The sequence below is a fragment of the Magnolia sinica genome, chromosome 4 (assembly GCF_029962835.1).
Source record: "Magnolia sinica isolate HGM2019 chromosome 4, MsV1, whole genome shotgun sequence".
Lineage (NCBI taxonomy): Eukaryota > Viridiplantae > Streptophyta > Magnoliopsida > Magnoliales > Magnoliaceae > Magnolia > Magnolia sinica.
In genome coordinates, this window is record NC_080576.1 from 32,929,406 (window position 1) to 32,954,437 (window position 25,032).

The 25,032-nt window shown below is 38.2% G+C and overlaps 1 protein-coding gene across 12 annotated transcripts in view; it reads left to right on the plus strand.

The window, feature by feature from the left end:
* LOC131242984 (ADP-ribosylation factor GTPase-activating protein AGD4-like) overlaps positions 1-25,032 on the plus strand; it is a 74,010-nt gene that overhangs the window by 13,591 nt on the left and 35,387 nt on the right. For 6 of the 12 annotated variants that reach the window (XM_058242010.1, XM_058242012.1, XM_058242011.1 and 3 more), the window contains exons 2-6: positions 2,328-2,404; positions 19,908-20,008; positions 20,519-20,589; positions 23,634-23,696; positions 24,639-24,683. In XM_058242010.1, coding sequence (XP_058097993.1) covers positions 2,328-2,404; positions 19,908-20,008; positions 20,519-20,589; positions 23,634-23,696; positions 24,639-24,683 — 357 coding nt within the window. Of the gene's footprint in view, positions 1-2,327; positions 2,405-19,907; positions 20,009-20,518; positions 20,590-23,633; positions 23,697-24,638; positions 24,684-25,032 lie in introns of those variants that run through there. The other 6 variants (XM_058242020.1, XM_058242022.1, XM_058242018.1 and 3 more) reach the window with 4 other exon arrangements.

The following is a 25,032-nucleotide window of genomic DNA, read 5'->3' on the forward strand; positions in this document are numbered from 1 at the left end:
TGGCAACAGAGGATTCCAGAAACAAGATCTAGTGGTTCCAACGCCAACGGAGGAAGAATCTGGTGGTCCAGAGAGGTTTCCAGATCAGATCTGGCACTTCCAGTGATAGTAGAGGTGGTTGTGCTAGATTCTGGTGATGCTAGATTCTGGCGATGTTGGAGAAGCCTTGAGTCAGATCCAGTGGTCCAGAGAGTCTGCCGGCTCAGATTTGGTGTCAGAATAGTGTTTTGCTGTTGATTCTGATGACAATGGACAATTCCGTACCAGAAAACCTAGCTGGAAGATGATTCCTGGTAGAGTTGCAGTCAAAGAGCTGTAATGACTCCTTCCAGGTAGGATAATTGGTGGAAAATCCCTTCTGATTTGGGTCAATGATGCATTATACTTGCATCTGTAAGATAGCGATGGAGGATTATCTCACTTTCACCATCTTACAGAGAATAGAAGAAAGAAAAGCTTTGATTGACTTTCAAATCGAGGTGCAAAGTGGAAGAGGAAAGAATCTTAGAAGGCAGAAGAAAGCTTAGAACCGTAATGGATTAGTGATGCTCTGATACCATCAAAATTGGATGAAAAGAGAGAGGAGAGAAGGGAACATGAGAGGAGGGAGAGAACTTGCTTAAACTCCCTCTCTCCTTAATCTCCCTCTCCCTAATCCTTTAGTTATATCCAATCAGACTTACAGGAAGAGAAGATTAAATACAGTAGGAGACTTTAAGATATAAGAGCAAAAGGTGTCATAGATCTAAACCTAATCTGAAAAATTAAAGGTATGCATGCTGCAGGTGCACGAGAGACTGTGCACACTACAGGTGGATGAGAGACTGGGTACACCACAGGTGCTGTGTTTACCACAGGTGCACACAATCTGTGCACACTAACACTTGCCAAATCTCTAATACAGAATTACTGTTAACCAGGATGAGATGAATTCATTTTTAAGTGGCAACCAAACAAGGTCCAAGGGCCTGTTTGGTAGACGCCTAAAGATTAGTCCATCTCATTTTTAGTTAATCAAATTATGTATTTAGAGATCATATTTCTTTTTGGGTAAGGATTGAAAATAATCTTGATAACCAATATGTATTTAGAGATCATATTTCTTTTTGGGTAAGGATTGAAAATAATCTTGATAACCAACAGTTAATTACGATTAACTAAAATGTGATGAACTCAGCTTTAGGAGTCTACTGAACAGGCTCTAAATGTTTCCAAGAAACACAAATTGTCTGGTTTTGTGAAATGTAGTTTTTAAAATTTTTGGGTTTTAATGACTATTGTTGGTTCTTGCAAATTTCGAATAATTCATTTTTTTCATGATAAATGTGGATTTCTTTTTTGTAATTTCCTTTTGAATGTTATACAAATTAGAAGAGTTGTGGTTGAGATTTTTCCATTCTGTAAACATTGGGAGAAAACTATTTAATAGTCTGAGGTTAAAAACCAATTTGGTGTGGCTGTGTTTTTTTTTTTCAAATGTTTTGGTCTCTTTTGGAAACTGTCATGAGCTGTTTCGAATATGATTGGAAAGACAAGGATTTATGAAGCCGACCACAAATAGCTGGGGTGAGACTATGATGATTGTGATGATTTAATTGTTAGTTGTTGCTAAATTTAATGGAATTCAAATTGGTATGAAGATTTGAGTCCAATACTAATATACCATTGGCTAACAGTTCATTGTTAAAAAACACAATGGTGACTTTGCTGAAAATTTTTATTTTTTATTTTAATTACTGACAAAAATGATCTTGTTCCTTTTTATGGTAAGTTTCACTGCTTGCAATCTTGTATGAAGCTATATGAACCTGAGAATCTGGGTAGAGAAACAATCAATCAAAACTGAAAGAAAGGTCAAAATGATAGAAGTGATTGAGATTGTTGTGGAACTGATGGTTTGAACACATGCAAGCAATTGCAAGTTAGTGATAATTCAGTATTCTTATTAAAAAGCCTGATGTTTATTTGTAGTTGATCATCATTTCTCCTGTTTAGTTTAATTAGTTCCACCTTCCAACATCCTGAAATGGGTTGATCTTTCTGGCTCTCTTGTTAAATTGAAAATTTTAAACGTTAATGTTTCAGTAATGATTAATTGATAAAATTTACAAGTCGATTAACTTAAGAATCCTTTTCAGTAGCTTCTTTAGCCTGTCATTTGGGCTAGATTTGTAGGGGAGATATGATGAAACTTACTTTATTGTTTCATATGGTTTTGGTTCTCATGCGAGTAAGTACGACCTTTTTCTTTGGTCAAATAAAATGCTAGCTTTCTTAATTTAACATTACAAAAAGGAAAGTTCAGTGCCTTTTATATTATTGTGCAGATAAATACTGTCGAACAGACAACAGAGGAGTTAAAAGATCGCTGCCAAAAACTCCACAAAGGATGTAAGAAATTTATGTGAGTATGCCATACTTCGGTTTCAATTTCTACTCCAAGGCTGTACAGGGCTTTGGAAAATGATCTCTGGTTCAGCTCAAAACATGGCTACTGTAGGTTCTTTTTCAAGCGCACAAGTTGCAAAAACTGATAGATCAACGATTTCTTTATTTAGAGTACTTGCATTATTATCCGCTTCACTACTTGAGCCTACTATTTGTCTTAGACAAGACAAAATGGGGGTGGAATCATTTATCAATCTCTTTGGGACTGGTTTGATGCTTCCGGAGAACTTGACTACTTTGGTGGAGGGTTTGTGTGGTCCGTTTGGAGTGAGGGGAATAATTCCATGGGAAATCCTCCCTGTTTCCCATGATGTGGGGAATTTGGAAGGATAGGAAGTCACATGACTTTTAGGGATGGGTTAGCTTATGTGTTAATTTCTAGGCTTTGGTTAGAATGGAGATGTGGAGCAACCCTCAAAATTTGTATATCATTTTGAAAGAGGCGGCTTTAGTGGAAACCGAATGGTAGTGTAGAACAGTGTTCGAGTTGTCGGTATCGCTACAAGTTTCGTTGGCTAGAGATAAAGATATAATATTGTTATCGCCGATAACTGGAAATGCGGGAAAAAGGGGGAACCATGGAGAAATTTGTGGAATTTTTCAGTGAAACTTTAAGACATGCCTAAATACACATATTTTATGGCTTAGGCCCAAAAATAAGACAAATCCACATCTCAAGTGGACATGAAACAGTGGTGATTGAAGGAAAAAACAAATATCAGCTTCATCCAAAGCTTTTATGACACCAAAGAAGTTTTTAATGTTGGCGTTCAATCACGTTGATTCTTGTGGTGTGTTTCACATGAGATTTGAATATGCCTAATTTTTTAGCTCATGCCTTAAAATGATGTGAAAAAAATGAATGAACGACATGGATAAATATAGACATCATTGTGGGTCCCTTGATCCACCGAGGTGGGTGGGACCCCTGACTGTGGGGCTCACAGTGATGCATGTGCCTTAAATCTACACCGTCCAACCATTTTCAAAGCTCAATTTAAGGCATAATCCCAAAAATGAAGCATGCCCAAATCTTAGGAGGACCACACCATAGGAAACAGTCGTGATTGAATCCTCCTAACTAAAAACTTCATGAAGTCCACCAGAATGTTTATTTGCCATCCAACCTGTTTATAGGGTCACAAAGACCTATGTTAAGAGACCACACAAATATTAGCTTGATCCAAATCTTGTGGCCCACAGGAAGTTTTTAATGGTCAATTACTACTGTTTCCTATACTATGGTCCATTTAAAATTTGGATCTGCTTCATTTTTTTTTTTTTTTTTTGGGATCATGCCCTAAAATGAGTTTCCAATACAAATGGACGGCATGGATGTAGTCACATAAGTCAAGATGGCCCTAGAGTCAGGGTCCACCAAAGCTACTTGCTGTTACTCGGGTAACACCGTGTTATCTTTATCATGTGGGGCCCAATTTTATCGTTGTGATAAATCCACCCCATTCATCCGTTTCAAATAATCATTTTAGTGCATGGTCCCAAAAATGAAGTAGATCCAAATCTCAAGTGGACCACACCAATGGAAACAATGGTGATTTAATACCACCATTAAAAACTTTTTAGGAGCCATGAAAATTTCCGATCAAGCCGATAATTGTGTTTTCATTTCATCTAGGTCCGTATGATTTAATCAAGAGTTTAGATGGCAAAAAAATATCACAGTGGGCCCCACAGAGCACCAATCCAAGGAAGTCGCATGCCCACAACTTCATTGGGAAAAATCCGAAACAGATTGTGCATCGAGTAACTGAGTACGATGAGCGTATTGAGTAAAGTGTGTAGGGCTCAACATGATTTATGTAGTTTATCCACTCCGTCCATCTATTTTACCCTATAATTTTAGGGATTCATGTAAAAAATAAAGCATATCCAAAAATCAAGTGGACCACACCACAGGAAATAGTGTGAACTGAACGTATACCGTTGAAAAATTCTTACAGGCCACAAGTTCTGAATCAAGCTGATTTTTTATGTTTTACCTTCATCCATAGCTGTATGATTTGATGACAAAAAAAAAAAAAAAAAAACATCACTGTTGGCCGCCCTAGGAAGGTTTCAACGGTGGAATCATTATTCTCACCATTTCCTTTGGTGCGGTCCACTTGAGCTTTGGATATGCTTCAATTTTGGGATTAACCACTAAAATGATCTGGAAAATGGATGGACAACGTGGATAAACCACAAACATTTACGGTGGGCCCAAGAGAGTTTACTCAGTACGATTAAGGGCACAAGTTACTCGGTACAAAAATAACGTGTTGATGTAGGGATGTCACCAAGTTATGTGGACCCACCATGATGTATGTGTTATATCTAAACTGTTCATCCATTTGAAGAAATCATTTTATGGTATGACCCAAAGAATGAGGCAGATCCAAAGCTCAAGTGGACCCCACCATAGAAAACAATGGGGATTGAATGCCTACCATTAAAAACTTCACAAGGGCCACAGAAGTTTTCAATCAAGATGATATTTATGATTTTCCCTTCTTCCCTGTCTGTGTGAACTTGTGAACAGGTTAGGTCTCCAATAAACATTGTGGTGAGCCCTAGAAAGGTTTCAACGGTGGGCGTCACTGGCCCCACTATTTTATGTGGTGGGGTCCACTTGAGTATTGGATACACCTCATTTTTTGACTCATGGAATAAAATGATCTCACCAAATGGATGGATGGTATGGATATAACAAATATATCATGGTGGGGTCCACGGAACTTGGTGACGTAGCAAATCGCTACTATGCCTTTTTATACTATTCTGCGTCCCCTATATCGTCAACAACTCGAAGTCGAAAAACCAAAAATAATAATAAAAAAAAACCCTGAAATTTCGTTCGGAGGGAGATTCTCACTGAAGAAAGAGGGATTTTTTAGGGAGGGTTTCAAAACCCTAAATGATTACCAAATCGTGAGGAAATTCCCAAAATCCCTGATTTTCACTGAAATTTCGAGCTTCCAATTGAGAAAGGTTTCTTACCTCTGTGTCAATATTCAAAGATCGGCGTTGTCGATTGAGGCATTCTTCCGACTTCTGAGTTTCGATCAGCCAGGTACGAGATCACTCTCGCGTATTTACAAAAATAGCGAAATCAAAGCGATCTTCCAAATTTTTTTCCTTGATTTTTACCTATTTATCGAAAAAAGGGGTCGTTGGCTACCGTTTTCTTGTAATGCTTATGTGGTTGGTGGCTACAGTCGATATTCTTGGCAATAACACAATTATCGATGATATCGCTGATATTTCACTGATAATCCGACGAGAAACGAAAATTTGGAGTATCAGTGTCGCTAGACTAGCGAGATTGATATTATTGGCGATAATATCGACATTTCGTCGACAATGGGAACACTAGTGTAGAATGACAAATGAGTCCCTCAATCTAATGGTTAAGTGGCAGTCATTGTGTAGTGGGATCTTTCATGAGGGATAGGATAATTCATTGTCTAGTGGTTTAGTAGCATTTTCGATTCTCTATATGACGGTGATGTAGCAATGATGACTCATTAACTCGTTGGAGGCATTGATAGATAAGATATATAGAATGGACCCTCATTCTGAGCGTCTGCCTGAATTTGTTCACAAGCCATTTGGACATCATCAAGAGTGGGATCGTTCAGAGTGATAACATACAAGCGATCCAACTATGGTGTTCTCTTTCTTTGTGGTGTTTTAGTAGAAGATGATTTAAAAGAGCCACTTAACACACACACACACACACACATTTTACACTAACTCTCTAGACTCTCCCCTTAAGTTGGAACATAGATTTGATCATGCCCAACTTGTCATGAACATAATGAAGAGCATCTCGACTTATAGACTTTGTAAGAACATCAGCAAGCAGATCCCCAGATCGAACAAAAGGGGTGAAGATTTCCTTAGAGGCAACTTTCTCCTGAATAAAGTGACGCTCAACCTCAATATGCTTGGTGCGCTCATGGAAAACCGGGTTACGAGCAATATGTATGGCTGCTTGGTTGTCGCAATGAAGAGGAATATGAGCTGAAGGAGAATACCCAAGTTCTTCAAGAAGGGTGTGAAGCCACATGAGCTCACACGTTGCATGAGCCATAACAAGCGGTTGCTCCTTGCTTTTCCATGTGACAAGATTGCCCACCTAGGAAGGTATAGAAGCCGGATGTAGAGCGGCAATCATAGGTACTACTGGCACAATTAGCATCGGAATAGCCAAAAAGATGAAGATGACCATGAGACTAAAACCAGAGGCTAGTGTTTTAAATAGCTACGCTATGTAGTGTGTGGCTTACACTACGTAGCGCAGCATAGCCTTAACGCTACGTAGCTCATGAAAATAGCTTAAGTTGCATGTAGCCTACGCTACATCATAATTTGCATATGCTACACACTACGTAGACTACGCTACACGCTATGTAGCTCACATGATGTTTTCAATGATTTGTTACATTTTTCCATTTCCAATAAAAATTAGTTAACCTTTTTAATGCTTTTAGTAAAATATATAAATAACAATATTAAATTAGTTTTATTGCTCTTTTTTTACCTTTATACTTAATAGTTGCCCTTTCTTATTACTTTAGGTTGCATTTTGTTGCACCGAATATTATGAAATTTTGTTAAATTTCATTATTAATCAGTCTAATCTAGTATAGAATATTATAGCATTGGTGTAACCAAGCACCTTGGTCCTTGATTAAAGAATCTAGAAGTTGCATGTAGCTTACGGTACATTCTATGTACCTTACGCCTCACGCTTCAAAGGGGGTGAACACTATGCTACATGTTATTCGCTATTTAAAACACTAGCGGAGGCCAAAGCCCGAGGCGGATTTAAGATACCGAAGTATGCGGTATACAGCCGTGAGATGTAAAGAACGGGGAGCTTGCATGAATTGGCTAACAATGCCCACTGCAAAGGAGAGAGATCTGAGCGAGTAATAGTCAAGTAAATGAGCCGGCCTACAAGACATTGATACATCCCAGGATCAGAAAGAAGAGTACCATCATTTGGTTAAAACTTCTTTGAAGTATCCATGAGGGTAGTAGCAGATTTGGATCCTAGCATCCTGTTCTCCATGAGAAGATCAAGAGCATATTTTCATTGTGACAAGATCACCTCAGATGGGGATCGACCAACGTCAATTCCAAGGAAGTAGGGAAGAGGACCAAGATCCTTGATTTCAAACTTGGTCTTCAGAAATTCTTTGACATCCCCCATTCCAACAGAATCACTGTCGGACAATACAATGTCATTCACATACACAATGAGAACCATGATGCCCGTCGATCGACGACATATAAAGAGGGAATGGTCGGCATGACTATGAACAAAGCCGAACTCCATGAGAGCCTGACTAAATTTTTCGAACCATGCACACGGGAACTGTTTGAGTCCATAAAGAGCCTTCTTCGGCCGACATACAAGCGTAGGATTGTGGGAAGCAACAAGGCCAAGAGGTTAATGCATGTAGACTTCCTCGACAAGATCCTTAACATTTAGTTGAAACAAGGGCCACACGAATAGAATTAAGCTTAGCTACTGGAGAGAATGTCTTGAAGTAATCCACATCACGAGTCTGCATGTAGTCCCTAACAACAAGACGGGCTTTATAACGATCAATGGAGCCATCGGGAAAGAACTTGATTGTGTAAACCCATCGACATCCAACGGGTTTGTGCCCTGGAGGAAGTGGAACTAGTTCCCAAGTATGATTCTTCTCAAGCGCAGATATTTCTTTCATCATCGCTTTCATCCAGTCAGGACTTTAAATAATATATGAGAAAGACCAGGGAATAGTCTGTGTGACGAAATGGAAGCTACAAACGACTGAAAGGACAATGAAAGATGAACATATGAAACAAAATTGCTAATGGGGTGTTGAGTACAAGATCGGGGGACTCTTTGCATAAGGCAATGGGGAGATCTAGACTCGAGGTTTTAGAATCACCTGAACCAACTCTAAAGTGTGTTAGTGCATAGTGTGTGGTTAGTGGCTCTTTTAATGTAAGTGCATGTGCACTCTTTCGTCTTCTTCTGCAGTGTACTGTATGTTCTATTCCAATAAAACATTGTGTTAGGGCATGTTGGCCTATACAACATTTTCCCAAACTCTCTTCCTTCCTCTTCTTCTCTTTCACTCCTCTTTTCTCCACACCATAATAATCAAATCACCTTCTACTTGGTATTAGAGCATAGATCAGGTAATTCCGTATCTAACAAGTTGAGAGGCAACACATCTCTTTGCTCATGTCAGCAGCCATAAGACTGATGTCAGCGTTCTACGGATGTATGGACCCCATTTGAGATAAAAGTTTGGGGGTTTAATAAATCTTGATTTTAAAAGATTTGTCATGATTTTTTGAGTTTTTTTTAAGACATTCTTTCAAGGTATTTTGGCCGAAATATAAAAATTCAAAAATTGGGTCCTTAATAAGATTTTCTTCGATCTGCCTCAAATCGACATGTTTTTCTTTGGTTACTTTGTTAAAGATGGACTGAAATCTTCCCCCAAGCTAATTATGGAGGATTTTTTTTGCCATGATTCATGTTTGAGTGGGTTTTAACCGCAAATGGACATACGGCTAGGCTGTTTTTCACTCGTTTGAGTCAGTTCTGATTGGATTTGTTGTTATTTTGAAGGATTACTGATTGTTTGGGGTTTATCTCTCATTCCCTTGAAGGATTGAGTGAGAAAGAGTTGTTTGAATCAATCCTTACTTCGAGTCTCCTATGGACGACAAAGGGCCCTCATGTTTTGGCATGGGCTCTCTTGAATCTAACCCCTTGCAGATTACCTCTATTAAGATGAATGGTGACAACTATCTTCAATGGGCTCAATATGTAAAAGTATTCTTGTGAGCTCGTGAAAGCTGTCATATATTTTGGATGATCCTCTAAGCTCTACCGATGCTGCCTACAAGTCTTGGATAAAGGAGAACTATGAAGTTGCATGGTTGTTGAATAATATGGATTCTTCGGTTAGCCATTCAGTGATGTTTTTATTCTCGGATAAAGACATTTGGGATACGCTTTATGATATGTTCTTGGAATCTCAAAATTTTTCATGGGTATTCTAACTTATTCAAGAAATTGGTCGTTTCCAACAAAACTTAAGTTTGTTAAAAGTTTACCATTCGACACTTCGGGGCATGTGGGATGAGTTGGACTTGTATCAGCCTCTTCCTTCCAAATGTAAAGACGATCATGAACATGCCCTTAAATAGCGGGATGATACTCATATTATGTAGTTCCTAGCCGGGTTGAACTCCTGCATGATGCGAGTTTCATCCCGCTGCTTACGTGCATGTTCATGATCATATTTATATTTGGAAAGAAGTGGCTGATATAGGTCCAACTCATCCCACATGCCTCGAAGTGTCGAATAGTAATATTTTAATGATCTCGAGTCTTGTTGGTACCGACCAATATCTTGAATAAGCTGGAATCCTGCGAAAAATTTTGAGATTTGGAGAACATATCATAAAGTGTAACCCAAATGCCTTTAGCTGGGGATAAAAACATCACCGAGTGGCTAACCGAAGAATCCATACTATTCAACAACCATGCAATAACTTGATAGTTCTTCTTTGTTTATGACTTGTAGGTGACATCTATATAGCTTGGAGGATTATCCAAAATATACGACAACTTCCCACGAGCTCTCAAGAACACTTTTATAGATTGCGCCCATTGAAGATCTGTCACCATTTAATTTAATGAAGGTGATCTGCAGGGGGTTGGATTCGAGAGAGCCCATGCCAAGAGATTAGGGCCCTTTTTCATCTATAGGAGGGCTCCAAGTAAAAAAAAAAGAAGCTTCAACCAACTCTCTCTTACTCAATCTTCAGGAAATGAGAGATAAACCCCAAACAAACAACAATCCTCCATAACAACAACAAATACAATTGGATCTGACTCAAAAAGGCCAAAAATGGCATGGCCGCATGTTCGTTTGAGGGTAAAACCCACTTAAACATGAATCCTAATTAAAAACTTCTCCATGATTAGCTTGGGAGGAAGATTTCAGTTCATCTTGAGAAAAAAAAACTAGAGAAAAACTTACCGATTTAAGATAAATCGAAGAAAATCGGATTTGGGGGCCGATTTTCGAATTTCTCTATTTTGGCCAAAACACCATAAAATGTCTAAAAAATTCTCAAAAAATCATGACAGATCCTTTAAAATCAAGATCTATCAAACCCTTAAACTTTCAGCTCAAATGGGGTTCATCCGTCCGTACAAAGCTAACGTCAGCCGTACAACTGCTGACGCCAGCAAGCTGAAGTGTCGCCTCTCAACTGATCTGATGTGGAACGGACTGATCTAGTCTTTGATACCGAGTAGAAGATGATTTGATGACTAGGGTATGGAGAAGAGAGGAGAAGAGTGAGAGAGAGGAAGAGAGTTTTGGAGAAAATGTTGTGTGTTTGTAACATGCCTACACAGACAATATTTAATTAGAATAGGACATATAGTACACTGCAGGAGAAGAAGAAATTGTACACATGTACTTACCAGTGTTGTGAGTAGCGTGCGTAGCGTAGCGGTAGCATAGCAAAATTGCTACATAGCGCAGCAAATAACGTATATCCCCGATAGTGCACGCTACAGGGGTCGTAGCGTACGCTACGGATTCATAACATGTAGCACAGGTAGCGTGCACTACCTGTTCTTTTTTTTTTTTTTTTTTGTTTTTTTGTTTTTTTGTTTTTTCACTGTATTAAACAATGGTGAACTCACACCACAAGGAACAACTTGAGTTAAAAAAAAAAAAAAAACCCTATTCGAAGGGGCTTTCAGACGCAAACCGACGCTGCCGACGCTGCTCCTCTCTTCACTCTTCAATCTTGAGATCGAAAAGCTACTTCCAGACGCAAACCGACGCTGCTCCTCTCCCCACTCTTTAATTTTCAGATTGAAAAGCTGCTTCCAGATGCAAACCGATTGGCTGTGGAGCTTCAACATTTGGAGTTTTCACTGATTCAATCTCATCTTAAGACAAAAATAGGTGTGCTCGTTCTTTTTTAATTTTTTTTTTTTTCGATGTAAAATGAAAATAACTTGATATTTCAGTTTTTTCCTCATTTTTTCCCTTTTAAAATGCTGGTTACTGTCCTTTTTTTGTTCTTTATACCTTTTTTCATTTATTTTTCTGTGGTATGGCCCATGTGGGCCCCACCGAGGTGCGTGAAGGAGTGGATGTGCATTATTTTCTATGGTGTGGCCCACATGGGGCCCACTGAGGTGCATGAAGGGGTGGATGTGCATTATTTTCTATGGTGTGGCCCACGTGGTGCCCACTGAGGTGCGTGAAGGGGTGAATGTGCATTATTTTCTATAGTGTGGCCCATGTGGGGCCCACCGAGGTGCGTGAAGGGGTGGATGTTCATTGTTTTCTATGGTGTGGCCCACATGAGGCCCACTGAGGTGCTTGAAGGGGCGGATTTACATTTATATATTTTGCTTTTTTCTTACTATTTAATATTTATCACACACATATATATATTTTAAAATTAAAAAATAGAAGTATCGTGTAGCTTACGCTACACGCTACGCTATTTCGCTACACGCTACGGAGCGTTGAACGCTACGCAACACGCTACCGCTATTTAAAACACTGGTACTTACATTAAAAGAGCCACTTAACACACACACACACACTTTACACTAACACTCTCTAGAGTTTTTCCACTTAGTTTTTGTTTTATTTGAACAATAGTCATATGATTGGTGATGATACCGAAGTAGCACTGGACACACTGACATCGGATTGTGCATCAGTTAGCAAGCCACCCCCAGTGACAAGTCCCAGGTGTCATGTTACGTCGATTCATGGGGTGATGGTAAGAGATACAAGATGCAGTATAGCATAGGGTCAAGCATGTGTTGTGGTCCATGCGGATGGCTCTTGATTCTAGGAGTGCGACCTAGCCGTCGTAATACAGGGGCATTTTCACACTAGGCTTGAGTGGGGTGGCTTGTGAGATGCAGGGGCACACTCGGGGTGGGTGACCCGTGTGAAGTGAAACCCATGTGAAGTGGGGCCCACAACGGGGGTTCAGCCGAGGTCCTAACCAGTGTTTGAGTTGTCGGTATCGTTACAAGTTTCGCTGGCCAGAGATAAAGATATAATATCGTTATCGCCGATAACCGGAAATTCAGAGAAAAATATGATAACAGTGAAATTTTTTCATGAAACTTCAAGACATGCCTAAATACACATATTTGTATATTTAGAAATTAAAAATTTGTAAAAAAATGCATTAAATAATAAATTTTCATTTAATGGGGCCCAAAAAAGCATACATTTCCATAAGAAATTACTCTAATAATAACCAAAATAAATTTATCTTAAGTTTCAAGTTGACCACACCATATGAAACAGTGGTAATAATAATTTCCACCATTGAAATCTTCATAGGGCCCAGTGATGTTTATTTGTCATCCAAACTGTTCATAAGATCACGGGGACATGGTTGAATAAAAAATGGAAATATCATGTTGATACAAAACTTTTGTGGCCCCCAATAATTTTTCAATGGTAAACATTCAATTCACACAGTTTCATGTGGTGTGGTCCACCTAAGCTTTGGATATGCTTCATTTTTTGGCTTGTGCCTTGAAATCATCTAATAAAATGGATGGACTAAGTTGGATCAAATACACAGTTACTATGGGCCCACATTTTACTCAGTGTACAATTCACTTCGTTCCAGCGCAGTCCGGAAGCGAATTGGCAGGTGCACCTCATCCCAGCTTTTGACATCAGCAAGTGATATGGGTCTGATCATGAGGTGTGTGTTATATCCAAACCGTTAATCCATTTGAAGAGCTCGCCTTAAGCCTTTAGACGAAAAATAAGACAAAACTATGAAGTGGACCACACTGCAAAAACGAGTGGGGGATTGAACGTCTACCATTGAAATTCTTTTCGAGGTCACAAAAGTTTTGGATCAGTATGAAAATTGGTTTTCCACTTCATTCAGATATTTGTATTTTTACGAATAGATTGGATGCAAAATAAACGTTATGGTGGGCCCTACAAATTGTTTAATGGTAAAAATCATTATCTCTGCTGCTATCTATGGTGCAGTCCATATAATCTTTGGATATGATTCATTTTTTGGATAATGCTCTAAAATGAACTCTAAAAACAGATGAACGGTGTAGATATAATAAATACATCACTGTGGGGCCAACGTAACTTTGATCTCCTTTGAACCGTTCGTACAACTCGGAGCTCGAGGAGCGTCAGTGCTGGACTTCGCACGACACGTACCTACAGCAACTATATAGCTGGTGTGAGGTACAGTAGCCCATCCGCTTCTCATGAAACCCTATCTGTGGGACCCATTATGAATTATGTACCTTAAATCTGCACCGTCCATTATATATGAAGGCTTATTTTAGTGTGTGATATAAAAAATGAACCAGATTCAAATCTTCAATGGACCACACCACAAGAAATTTTGTGAATTGAACGCATATCATTAAAAGCTTCTTGGTGGCCACAGAAATTTTGAATCAAGCTGATATTTATTTTAACCCTTCATCCATGCCTTTTTATATTTAAAAAAAGGTTTGATGACAAATAAACATCACTCTGGGGCCTAAGAAGGTTTCAACGGTGAAAATCATTATTCTTATTGTTTCTTATGGTGTGGTCCACTGGAGCTGTGGATATACTTTAATTTTGGGATTTACCCCTAAAATAAACTAGAAAAATGAATGGACGGCGTGGATAAATCACATACATTCACGGTGGGCCCAGAAAGTTTACTCAGTACGCTGAAGCGCACCGTGCGCCTGTTTGCTTCCGCTGAAGCATAAAAGCAAAAAAAAGAAAAACAAAAACAAAAGAAAAAAAAAGGGTTTCGTCTGCGAAGAGGGTTTTCCAGCGAACAGGGGCGATTTTCGACGAGGTTTCAAGCAATCTCCCTAAATCTCTGGTTTTTCGCCAAAATCTCTGATTTTTCGCCGAAATCATGTATCTGTGAGTCACACGAGACGAGCGCTGTCGATTGCTGCCCATGAGATTCTTTGCTTCCGAGTTCCGATCAACCATCAACCAGGTATTACCGAAATCAAAGGTTTATTTTTCCATTTTTACCTATTTTGTCGGAAAAAATCAAAGATTATCGAAGATATCGCCGATATTTCGCCGATAATCCAGAGAGAAACGAAAAATGGGGGTTTCGGTGTCGCTAGACTAGCGACACCGATATTATCGGCGATATTATCGACATTTCGTCGACAATGCAAACACTGGTCCTAACCCATGAGATGTGGGGCCTGGGCTATGAGATAAAGGGATTGATTCTCCATGCTTTATTAGTTCGAGCTTTTAGAGCAAGTGGTTAATTGTCTTGCATAACGTCGCCAATGCCCATATGTTAATATTCTTGGTCCCCTTGTTGTTGATGTACATGGCACCACAAGTGTCACTGGAATCATCTTCAATAGTGGCGACTACTTTTAATATTGCCTAGTTGCATGGGAAAAGTGTGATTTGCCTACTAGTTTTGATATCATTCGAAGGGTTTGGGTGACTTTTTTTAACCTAGTTTCACCTTCCATGCTATTTTACCTTTTTAATCTTTTCCTATAATCAGCCATCTCTATGCTGATTTGACTAGTTACAATGCTTTTTTAGAAACTAGTTACACTTTTTTTTTTTTCCGGTCCTAGTAGATTGGTTGGTTCAACTAGGTCTCTTGAGTCTTAATTCACGTTTTGAATCAGTTATGGGTACTGTTATGTCTGAGGATTTTGGTTATTCCACCTTAATTGTACAATGTTTGCATGTCTACTTAATTCATCTGTTTTAAATTAAGAATATCAACAGGGGATCAAGGATTACAGACCGTTTCTCATTGAAGGGTGATTCTTTCGTTTGGAGCCCTAGTCTCGCAGGAACTTAACGTAATTGGAAATTGAGGAGTTCATCGAATTATTACTCTTGAATCGGGGTAGAGAGATAGTTGGAGTTGGCAGCTAAATCCCAATGGCGTGTTCTCTGTAAAGTTTCTCTACCATGATATTAAAAGAAGGGGTAGGCCAAGGATTAAACAGCTAGAGGCACACTTCGGCGTTTCCTGGGCCACCAAGAGTCATGGCTTTCAGTTAGTTAGTGGTAAAAGGAAAATTTCTTACTATTGACCTATTCCAAAAGAGGAATATGATCATCGCAAATGCCTGTCCTTTTTGCCTGAAAGCAGAGGAAACTGTTGATCACATCTTCATCACTGCAAGTACGCTTTGTCAATATGGAGGAAGATTCTTAGTCTCTTTGATCTACAATGGAATATGCTAACTTCGATTGCAGATCTCTTTCAGGTGTGGAGAGGAGTTCTTTTCAACAAAAAGAAAGGTACATTGTTGCGTTTGATGCCTCTTGTGTCACTTTAGGAAATGGAAACAACACAATTCTAGAACCTTTTTCAACAAAAGGGAAATCTCTGCCGTGGTGTTTCGGAGGGCAAAAGGATACATGTTATTTTTGGCTTTTGGGTCTCCAATTTTAGGGGCTGTACAATGGAAGATATTGTGGCCTCCCTCAGGTCTAGACCGTGTAATGTTTAGTTTGATTGGGCTTAGGTCTGATTCCTCATCTGCCATGGCCCCTCTCCTGTTGCACCGTATTGCTATTGTTCATTAATAAAATTTCACCATAAAAAAATTGAACTTATTTTTTTCTTCATTTTAGAATCTCGAACTTCAATTTTGGCATGCTCTTCTCAGGAAGTCGTTAGTTGGTATTTTCGGGTGAAAGTTCTTAGTAGGTGCTGTCAAAATGAAGTCTTGGGTATGTAGCATATGGAGTTTCCATCATATGAACAATTAGGCATCTGCAAACCTAAATATAAAAGAAAATGGAATCTTCTTATTCAAATGATCTCATATCTTTTGTGTTGTTAAAGGCTTGTTTGGATACGACCAAAAAACCTACTTTTAACTTATGTCAAGTCATTAAGTTACTTTTTTTTTTTTTTTTTCTACTTGAGTTAGTTTGGTAAGCATTATTCTAAAAGTAACTTACGTGCTAAAAGCTACTTATCAGTTAATAAGTTTTTAACCCCAAGGGCAGGGCTGCGATGCAGTAATAACTTGGTGAGACCAAGGTCGAATCCTCAGGGAATGAGGAACACAACTTAGAAGTAATTTAAAGCTTTAATGGTTGGTCTGGGTTGTTAATCTAGTGAAGTAGAAAAAACGTTTTAAACCAATAAAAGTAAAAGACTAAGTATCTAGGAATCCACTCATAACAATCACAATATCTCATTCACTAATTCAATATATAACTCAATTAGAATCGAAGTCCTATCCTATCCAATCGGAAGATAATTTGGTTAAACCAATCATCAACGCCAATAAGAATATAAATTCAATTGAAAGATTCTCTCATGAAGCACTCGGATCTCAATCGTAGGCAATTAAAAGTGTCTAAAGCACCCGTAGGTACCAATATATCAATCAATTATACAGATTAAATCCTTCTTTAATTTAGGTTAAACAATTGTTAAATCAAAACATTCCTTGTACCCGTAGTGCACAACAAATCCAGAAATAAACAATTCAAAGATTTTAAAGTAAATCAAAATCAAATCAAATCAATCTATTATCATCATTCAAACCAATGTTATTGAATCAAATAAACTAAATATTGTAATTGAACTACAAGCTTCATACCTTAACCTTAGCTAAGAGATTAGCCTAACATGCCTAATATCTTAGAAAGAAAAATAAAAGAAAAACAAAAAAGACAAACTAGATTTGAGGGAAGAAGAATGACGGATTCGTGGAAGCTCCGCCACCCCTAGGTCTTTCTCCCAAGCCCTAATTTATACTTAGGAAAGCCTAAAACACCCATTTAAATAGGAAAAATCTGCATCGACTTGAAACCGACTTCAAATTTACGTACTTATGTTTTGCATCGGTTACACCGATGGTAGCCTTCGGTTGCATCGAACATCACTTCGGTCGCACCGAATTAGTTTCTCGGTTGCATCTGAATTTCTTCAATATATGTCTGAAGTCTTTGTCTCCCTTAGGTCGTACCGAACTCTCTTTCGATGGCACCAACAGGCTTCGGTCGGACCTAATGTCGAGCTTTATTAACTCTAAAAATCACTTTTTCTTGTTGACTGTTCTATGCACATTCGGTCGGACTGAACCAACCTCAAGTGGGACCGAACAGTCTGTTATTTCCATTAATAAACTATGTGATTTTTCAGTCTTTTCTTCAGCCTTTGTACTTAGTTTTCTTAGATCTTTGGCATGTGAATTATTCATTAGTGTCCTCCAAATATCCAATTCTTCAATATCTTTAACTTTATTTCTTTTTGAGCTTTAAATCCATCTTTTTAAGTGCGTATTCTTCTTTAGGTCGAAAATCACCTCGCGTGAAGAAAACATATATAATTATATTGAATTAACACCTAGATGCAAGGAAAGCTAATGTAATTGAGAGGATAAATATGCAATATTTAGGCATTATCACCGAACATGATGATGACCCCATATTAATGTGGGCTCACATAATGGATTATCCATATCAAAGGTTGGCCCAAAATGATAAATAGCCCACATCCAAAGTAGGTTATATGATGGACGACCCACTTCAAAGGTGGGGCCTACACGATGGATGGTCTACATCAAAGGTGGGCTCCACATGATAGGTAGTGGACATTGAAGGTGGGCCCCACATGATGATGGCCCATATTGAGGTGGCTCCATGTGGTGGTCGGTCCACATCAAAGGTTGACTCCTAATGATGAATGACCCAAATCCAAGGCGAGCCCTGAATGATGAGCAACCCACATTGAAGGTGGGCCCCATATGATGGACAGTCCATGATAAGGGTGGGCTCCACATGATGGGCAATTAATAATGGTGGCCCCCACATGATTGATGATCCACATCAAGGTGGGCCCCACATGATGGATGGTCTACATTAAAGGTCGGCCCTAATGATGAGTGGTCCATATCCAAGGCGGGCCCCGCATGATGGATGACCCACATTAGAGGTGGGGCCTACATGATGGACGATCCACATCAAAGATGGGCTCCACATGATTGGCGGTGGATATTGAAGGTGGGCCCCACATGATAAATGATTACATTGATGGTGGGTCCCACATGATAGATGACCAACATCAAAGGTGGGCCCTACATAACGAACTGATGAGGACATTAGAGGACCTACTTGGGTGTACCAGAGATGGAGATGATCGCCCACATCAGCCTAACTTTCTTTGTGAATGGGAGACAAGTTCCAGATAGGGCCCGTCGGGCCATTTTGAAGACCCCACATGCATTGGACGTGCATTAGGATGACCTCACTTTGGAATGATGCATATGGATTGCTTAGGAGACCATTTTAGTAATAAGATTTCCATTTCGTGTTGATCCAATCGTTGGATCTTGTCGATCAGGCCATCGAGCCACCGGATCGTCCTGATCTGAGCCCCTTGGACTCTGATCTTGCTTTCTTTATGTTTTTTGTTATTTTTAGGATTTATTTGATGATTGAGATTGATAATAAATATTTTAGTTTTCTTATTTTGGGTGATGGACCACTTTACTTGAGTGAGTGGCATAGTTGTAATTATGATGAATTTTTAATTATAAAACCACATGGGGGGTGGAGTTCCAACCCTAGTGGTGTTATTGAGAAGAAAGAAAAAAGATAGAAGCTCTCCTGTGTGAAGGAATTTTCCTCATTGCGTTTTAAGGTTTGTGAGAAACCCTCCCTTCTAATTGAATTGTGGAAGAGTAGAAGCTTGTTTGGTGGTGGATTCCTCAAAGTATATCATTCTTCTTCATCTTTTTTGAAAGGTATTCTTTTTCTTACATCCTCCCTCTCCCTTCTTCGAAAGGTATTTTTCTTCTCCTGTATTTCTCTTTTCCTTTTCATTACAACCTTCTAAACCTTAGATCCTTTGAATCCCTAAAACCCTATTATTAAATTTCCATCCATGAATCCAAAACCCTAATCAAAATTTGAATTTTATTATTTATTTATTTATTTATTTTTGTGAAACTTTCCTAAAACCAGAATTTTGCTTGCATCATTATCTATCCACGTGATTGTTGCACTACCCACGCAGTGACGCTAGATTGGAAGTCCCAACTTCCAAGTGGTCCACTCTTAAACTATTTTATATTTTCGTGCACCGTGTATGTGAAAACCTAGGATCTTAATGTTATAAATCTGAATTTTCGAATCTATTATGAGGATATGCTTGATTTTACATGATTGATTGCTGAAATTAATGTATAATTGATCTCTTATCTTACATCGTAGGATAGTTTCCATCATCCTGCATCACGAACGGTGCACATTAAAGTTCTGTATATAGATTCATGTATGGCCAGTTAACTTTCTTGACATGCTAGACACTAAGTGGAGCCACGACATTTAGTGAAGAAGATAATGTTTTAGCCTTGGGATTTACAGGACAGCAGTTGGAGACGCATATGATGGAGACATTGCCTTTGCAGATTCTTTGGAAGCATTTGGAAGTGGACGTGATGACCCCTTGAGTGTCTCCATAGGAGGTGGTTTAAACTTTCCATTCATGTTTTCCTTTTGTCTTTGTATCAATCCCATTACAGCTAAGCTAGTGCCTTACTTGGACCGCATGAAGGTTTTTCACTCCCATGCAGTTTCCGATGCTTTCTCATGCTTTTAGTCAAACCAATTCCATTCCCATGCAGCTTCTGATTCTTTCTCATGCTTTTAGGCTTTTAGCAATGAGATTCCACATTGTTTCATAATCTTTTATCTGTCATTATGCCTTTATTATCCATTGGGCCTGACTTCAGTGCACAGTGTACAATGGGAGCCTGTGTGCACCTAGCTCCCACAATCCAAAACTTTGGTTTGCAATCCCAACATGCATTGCAAAATAGAATTTTGAAATGCATTTTGAGGTTCCCACTCAGTTTCTTTGGATGGTGTGAAATGAGTGACCGACTCTTGGCGCACACTACATGTGCACAATCTCTTCCCTTAACTATTGTTTTTTTTTTTTTCCCCTTTGCTGTTGACATGATTGTGTTGTGTAGGACCTGTTTTTTCTAAGTTCACTACGGCATTTCGTGAACTCGGTTCTTACAAGGAACTTCTCCGGTCCCAAGTAAGTTCCAAGCGTCAGTACCTGCACTTTGTTTTTGTTGGTGATCCTCACTTATTCAGGACTTAACTGCTGAACAATCTCATAAATCTCGTACTGCATGGGTTTTGGATTTCGTTTTTATTTGCTTTTGTCTTATAGGTACCATTTGACCTTTTCTACGAGAGTACTTTTGGGATTGGTCTACATATTGATATTGGCGGCAGCATAAATACACATAATACTTGAAATCAATTCAGCATGTTGAGAATAGAAACTCAACTTTTTCTGTGTTGTCTTATGGTATTGCCTTGCCTTGAGAGTATTGCCCCACATTGGGTATTTGTGAGAATGTTGGTTGTCACTCCTATCTATATAGAAGGGCTTTGGTCAAATAGTCTAGGTGAGGTGAGTGTGTAAGCAATGTAACTATTTGGACATGTGGATGCTCTAATTGTGTAAGAGTGCCCAAAACCTTCCTTTAATATTAATCTCATTTGCTTCTCATTTTTTACCTGTTTAACACGATGTTTTTATTTTAGTTACCTTTGATTCTTACCATTGTATTCTGACTTGTGATTTTAGTTACCTAGATCTAGAGTATATTATAGACACTATCCGTTCTATGATAAGCAAAGAGAATTGAAAAGGATCTGTGTGGGAAGTGTGCCAATCCCTCGCACTAGTGGAACATTTGGGCATTAATCAGGTCGAGCCCACTGTGGACATGCCCTGGCACAAAAATTGGGGTGCATTCATGATTCATCAGGTGGTGCAACACATGTATGGGAGAAAATGAGTACTGGTCAATAACAACTTTGTATGACAACTGTATAGTTGAAGAAAGAAGAGAAAAATATTGAAACCTCTCTCTCCATTGTGGGAGTGCATGGTTTACATAGAAACAAAAGAACCACATTACAGTTCTGCCCCTCAAGTTCTTTTGAGGGAGGGGATAGGCACAAGGGTAAATTTAGGAAAAGCAATAAAGGAAAGTAGTACAGAGTACAGAACAGGTATGGCACAAAGAAAATTATGGGATAGTAGTCTGTAGGTACACTTTTATGTACCCATTTCACATAAAATTGATGCTAAGTTGGATCATCAAATTATCAATCAAGGAACCATGCCATTCTTGTTGCATTGCTTTTGTAATGATGTTTGTTATTTGAAGTCAAGAGCAAACATGAGGGAAATTAATAATTTTGTCGTTTAATTGGTTGTGATTATGTGTCGGTTGACCTTTGTGTGTTTGGCACATTAATAAAAATACTAGATTTGGGGCAATCTAATTGGCATTGGTATTATCCGCATGAAGTGGAGTGGGCTTAGTAAGAGAACTCAAGTAGAAGGCCATTAGCCCAAGTAATTTCCAAACATGCTGATGACATTGACCGGTATTCTTGGTTCTCAGAAGAATTGATGTCTTCTGAAAATCCAAGGTGGGTTCCACCTTTATATAAAGGGATGACGAGTTGCTCTGTGCAATTCTTCTTGACTTGGGATGATTTGAACAAAGTTGGGTTGCCTCAATGTGATTCAAACCAATTCAGGATGAGTCGGACCAAGTCAAGGGTTTTTCTGGTTTCGGGCTCTGTATTGTTCTGGTCATGGACAAAACTTATATGAGACTTGGAAGAAGTTGAGCAGTGTTGGATGATATTTTAAACTGTGTGGAATGGCCTACTTTTAGGCCAGGGCATGTTCATGTCCCACCTAATGAATGCCGTCGATCTTGCACATGTATCCCATATTGGCATGTGTTTACATATGGCCTACGTTTTATATATATATATATATATATATATATATATATATATATATATATATATTTTATAATTTTGTTTTAACATCCCAAGTTAAATCTATTTGGATGAGCTCAGCATAAATTTTTATCTAATCAGTTCGTTGGTCGCAGTGTTCGAATTATCTCCGATATTATCGAAATATCTCCGATATTATCTTTATCTCCAGCTCAGCGATCCCAATAACACTGGAAACGATACCGATAATGTTGGTAATATTAGAAATTCCAGGTATTAGCAATGTATCGCTAAGTATCGCCAACGTATCAATATTGCTAATGTAATTGCCAATATTTTCAACTATGTAAATTTTAGGTATCACTTGTTTTGCCAATGCATCAATATCGCCAATGTATCACTAATATTTTCAACTATGTAAATTCTAAGTAATGTTGGTATCATAAGTGTATCGACGATATTTCAATAATATTAGCAACGCATTCATATCATCAAAATTTTGTTTAGTAGAAAAAAATTTATTTAAAATTTTTTCATGGGCACATGGTTGTATGTAGTGTTCAATTTGTCATTGATAATATTAATGATATCTCGATATTATCGATATTGCAACATGTGCAATATTGAGACCACAATCTTTCGTTTCCTTTACAATTGTTGATGATTTCTTGGTGAAATATCATGTGTTGTTGATATTTTTGCAATATTGATGGATGTTTGGATGAAAGGTTAGATGGTTAAATAGGCCGGATGGGATGGTGGGACTGATTTCTTACAACAACATATGCTTTTAAGGCCCCATTAAATGGAAACTTGTTATGTATGTATTCATTTTGCAATTTTTATTTTTAATTTTTTTTTTTAATTTCTAAATATGCAAATATGTACATTTTAATATCTCCAAAAGTTTCGCTGAAAATTCCACCGTTTTTCCCATGTTTCCCCACATTTCCGGTTATCAGCGATATTATCGGCAATATCGATATTGTTTCCGTATCCCTGGCCAGCGAAACTTGTAGCGATATCAATACTTCGAACACCGGTTGGTCGTATATTACTTTATTTGGTTTGCACCTTTGGAAATCATTAATCTCACAAAGTAGGTCCTCTTGGAAAAAGGCAAGCTTTTGCCTCGCTCATATCTGTTTTCATTGTGTATGCAGAGTATGGGGGTTCATGCCACTATATACTATGGGATTCTGTCACAATTCATGGATCTTATTATTTTATTGGCCATATCTTTGTCTTTCTTATTTAAGAGATTGTTATTGTAACTTCAACAAATTTTGTGAATATCTATGACAGGTGGATCATATGTTATGCGAGCGTTTGATTCAGTTCATGAGCATTGATTTGCAGGAGGCCAAGGTAGTTCTTTTTTATTTGTTTATAAATCTTAAATTTCTCTGTTGTAAACTTGTAGTTGAGGTTGATTGGTTTGTAAGTTCACTACCATGTGACCCAAGCATGGGTATGGGTCGAGAGTACATCTGATGGTCGTAGGGGATCCTCTAAACCCCATATTTCCGGGGTAATAGTTAGGGATTGGTTAGTTTTTATGTATGATTATGTCGGGACTATTTCTTCACTGGGTAGCAGATCCAATTTTTTCATGCTGCCTAGTTAAGGGTATTGAGAATGAGTGTGTGCATTCGATTAAGATCAGGATTACATAAATCCCCTTAATTTTTAAGGCATGTTTGTTTTTCCCATTTCCCTGGTAATGTAAAGCAATTGTGTCATCATTACTGTTTTACCATTGCAAAACCAAACACAGGAATGGTCAATCAAATGTAGATGTATTTAGCAGACAAGTAACTTGTACTCATTGCACTTTTCATGTAATTACTGTAAAAATCTCCATTCAAACAGTAGCATCAATTTATTTTGATGATTATTTGACATTGAAGTAATGTAAAATTGCCATCATTATGATTCTACTTGGATAAATCAAATAATGTAAAATCGCCATCATTACAGTCAAATGCAATTGTTTTCAGGAAACAAGTAAAGTAATTTGTAATCATTCCCCATTTCCTTTAAATTAATATTTTAATGGGAGAAACAAAGAGGCCCTTTGATGAATATTCTTTTTGCTATCTCTCTCAGAAAAGAAACAGGAGTTTTATTCTTGTTTGTTTTCATCACCTATCATATTCATCAACAACAAATTTGTGGGAGCACGTGCATTCAATTGAGATCAAATGCTTCCTTTTTCACAAATACCTTATTAAATTTTTACATAAGCATTTCCTGAATTTTCTTCTTGTTTGTTTTGGTTATCTAATGGGCAAACATTGAATTTTGTAGGACTCTCGTCGACGCTTTGACAAAGCTTCACTTGCTTATGATCAGGTACTTGTTATTCTAGTTATGTTCTGCACTCCTTATTGAAGAAAATAGAAAAGTGTTAAGTAACTTGTAAGTTAGAAGATAAAGCATACAAGATGTTCTTCCTCTTATCATTGTAAGTCAAAAGATAAAGATACAAGAAGTGTTTGAAATATCGGTATTGCGTTACATATCGCATTCTTGAGATACGGATACGTATCGGTTATCGCATGGGATATATTGGTTGTATCGTGTAATTTATCGTTGTTGTTGGAAACATGGGGAAACATTGGGAAATTGCTTGAATTTTTCAATGAAACTTCAGTGACTGTTAAAAAAGACATCAATACACACTTATAAATCAAAACATTAC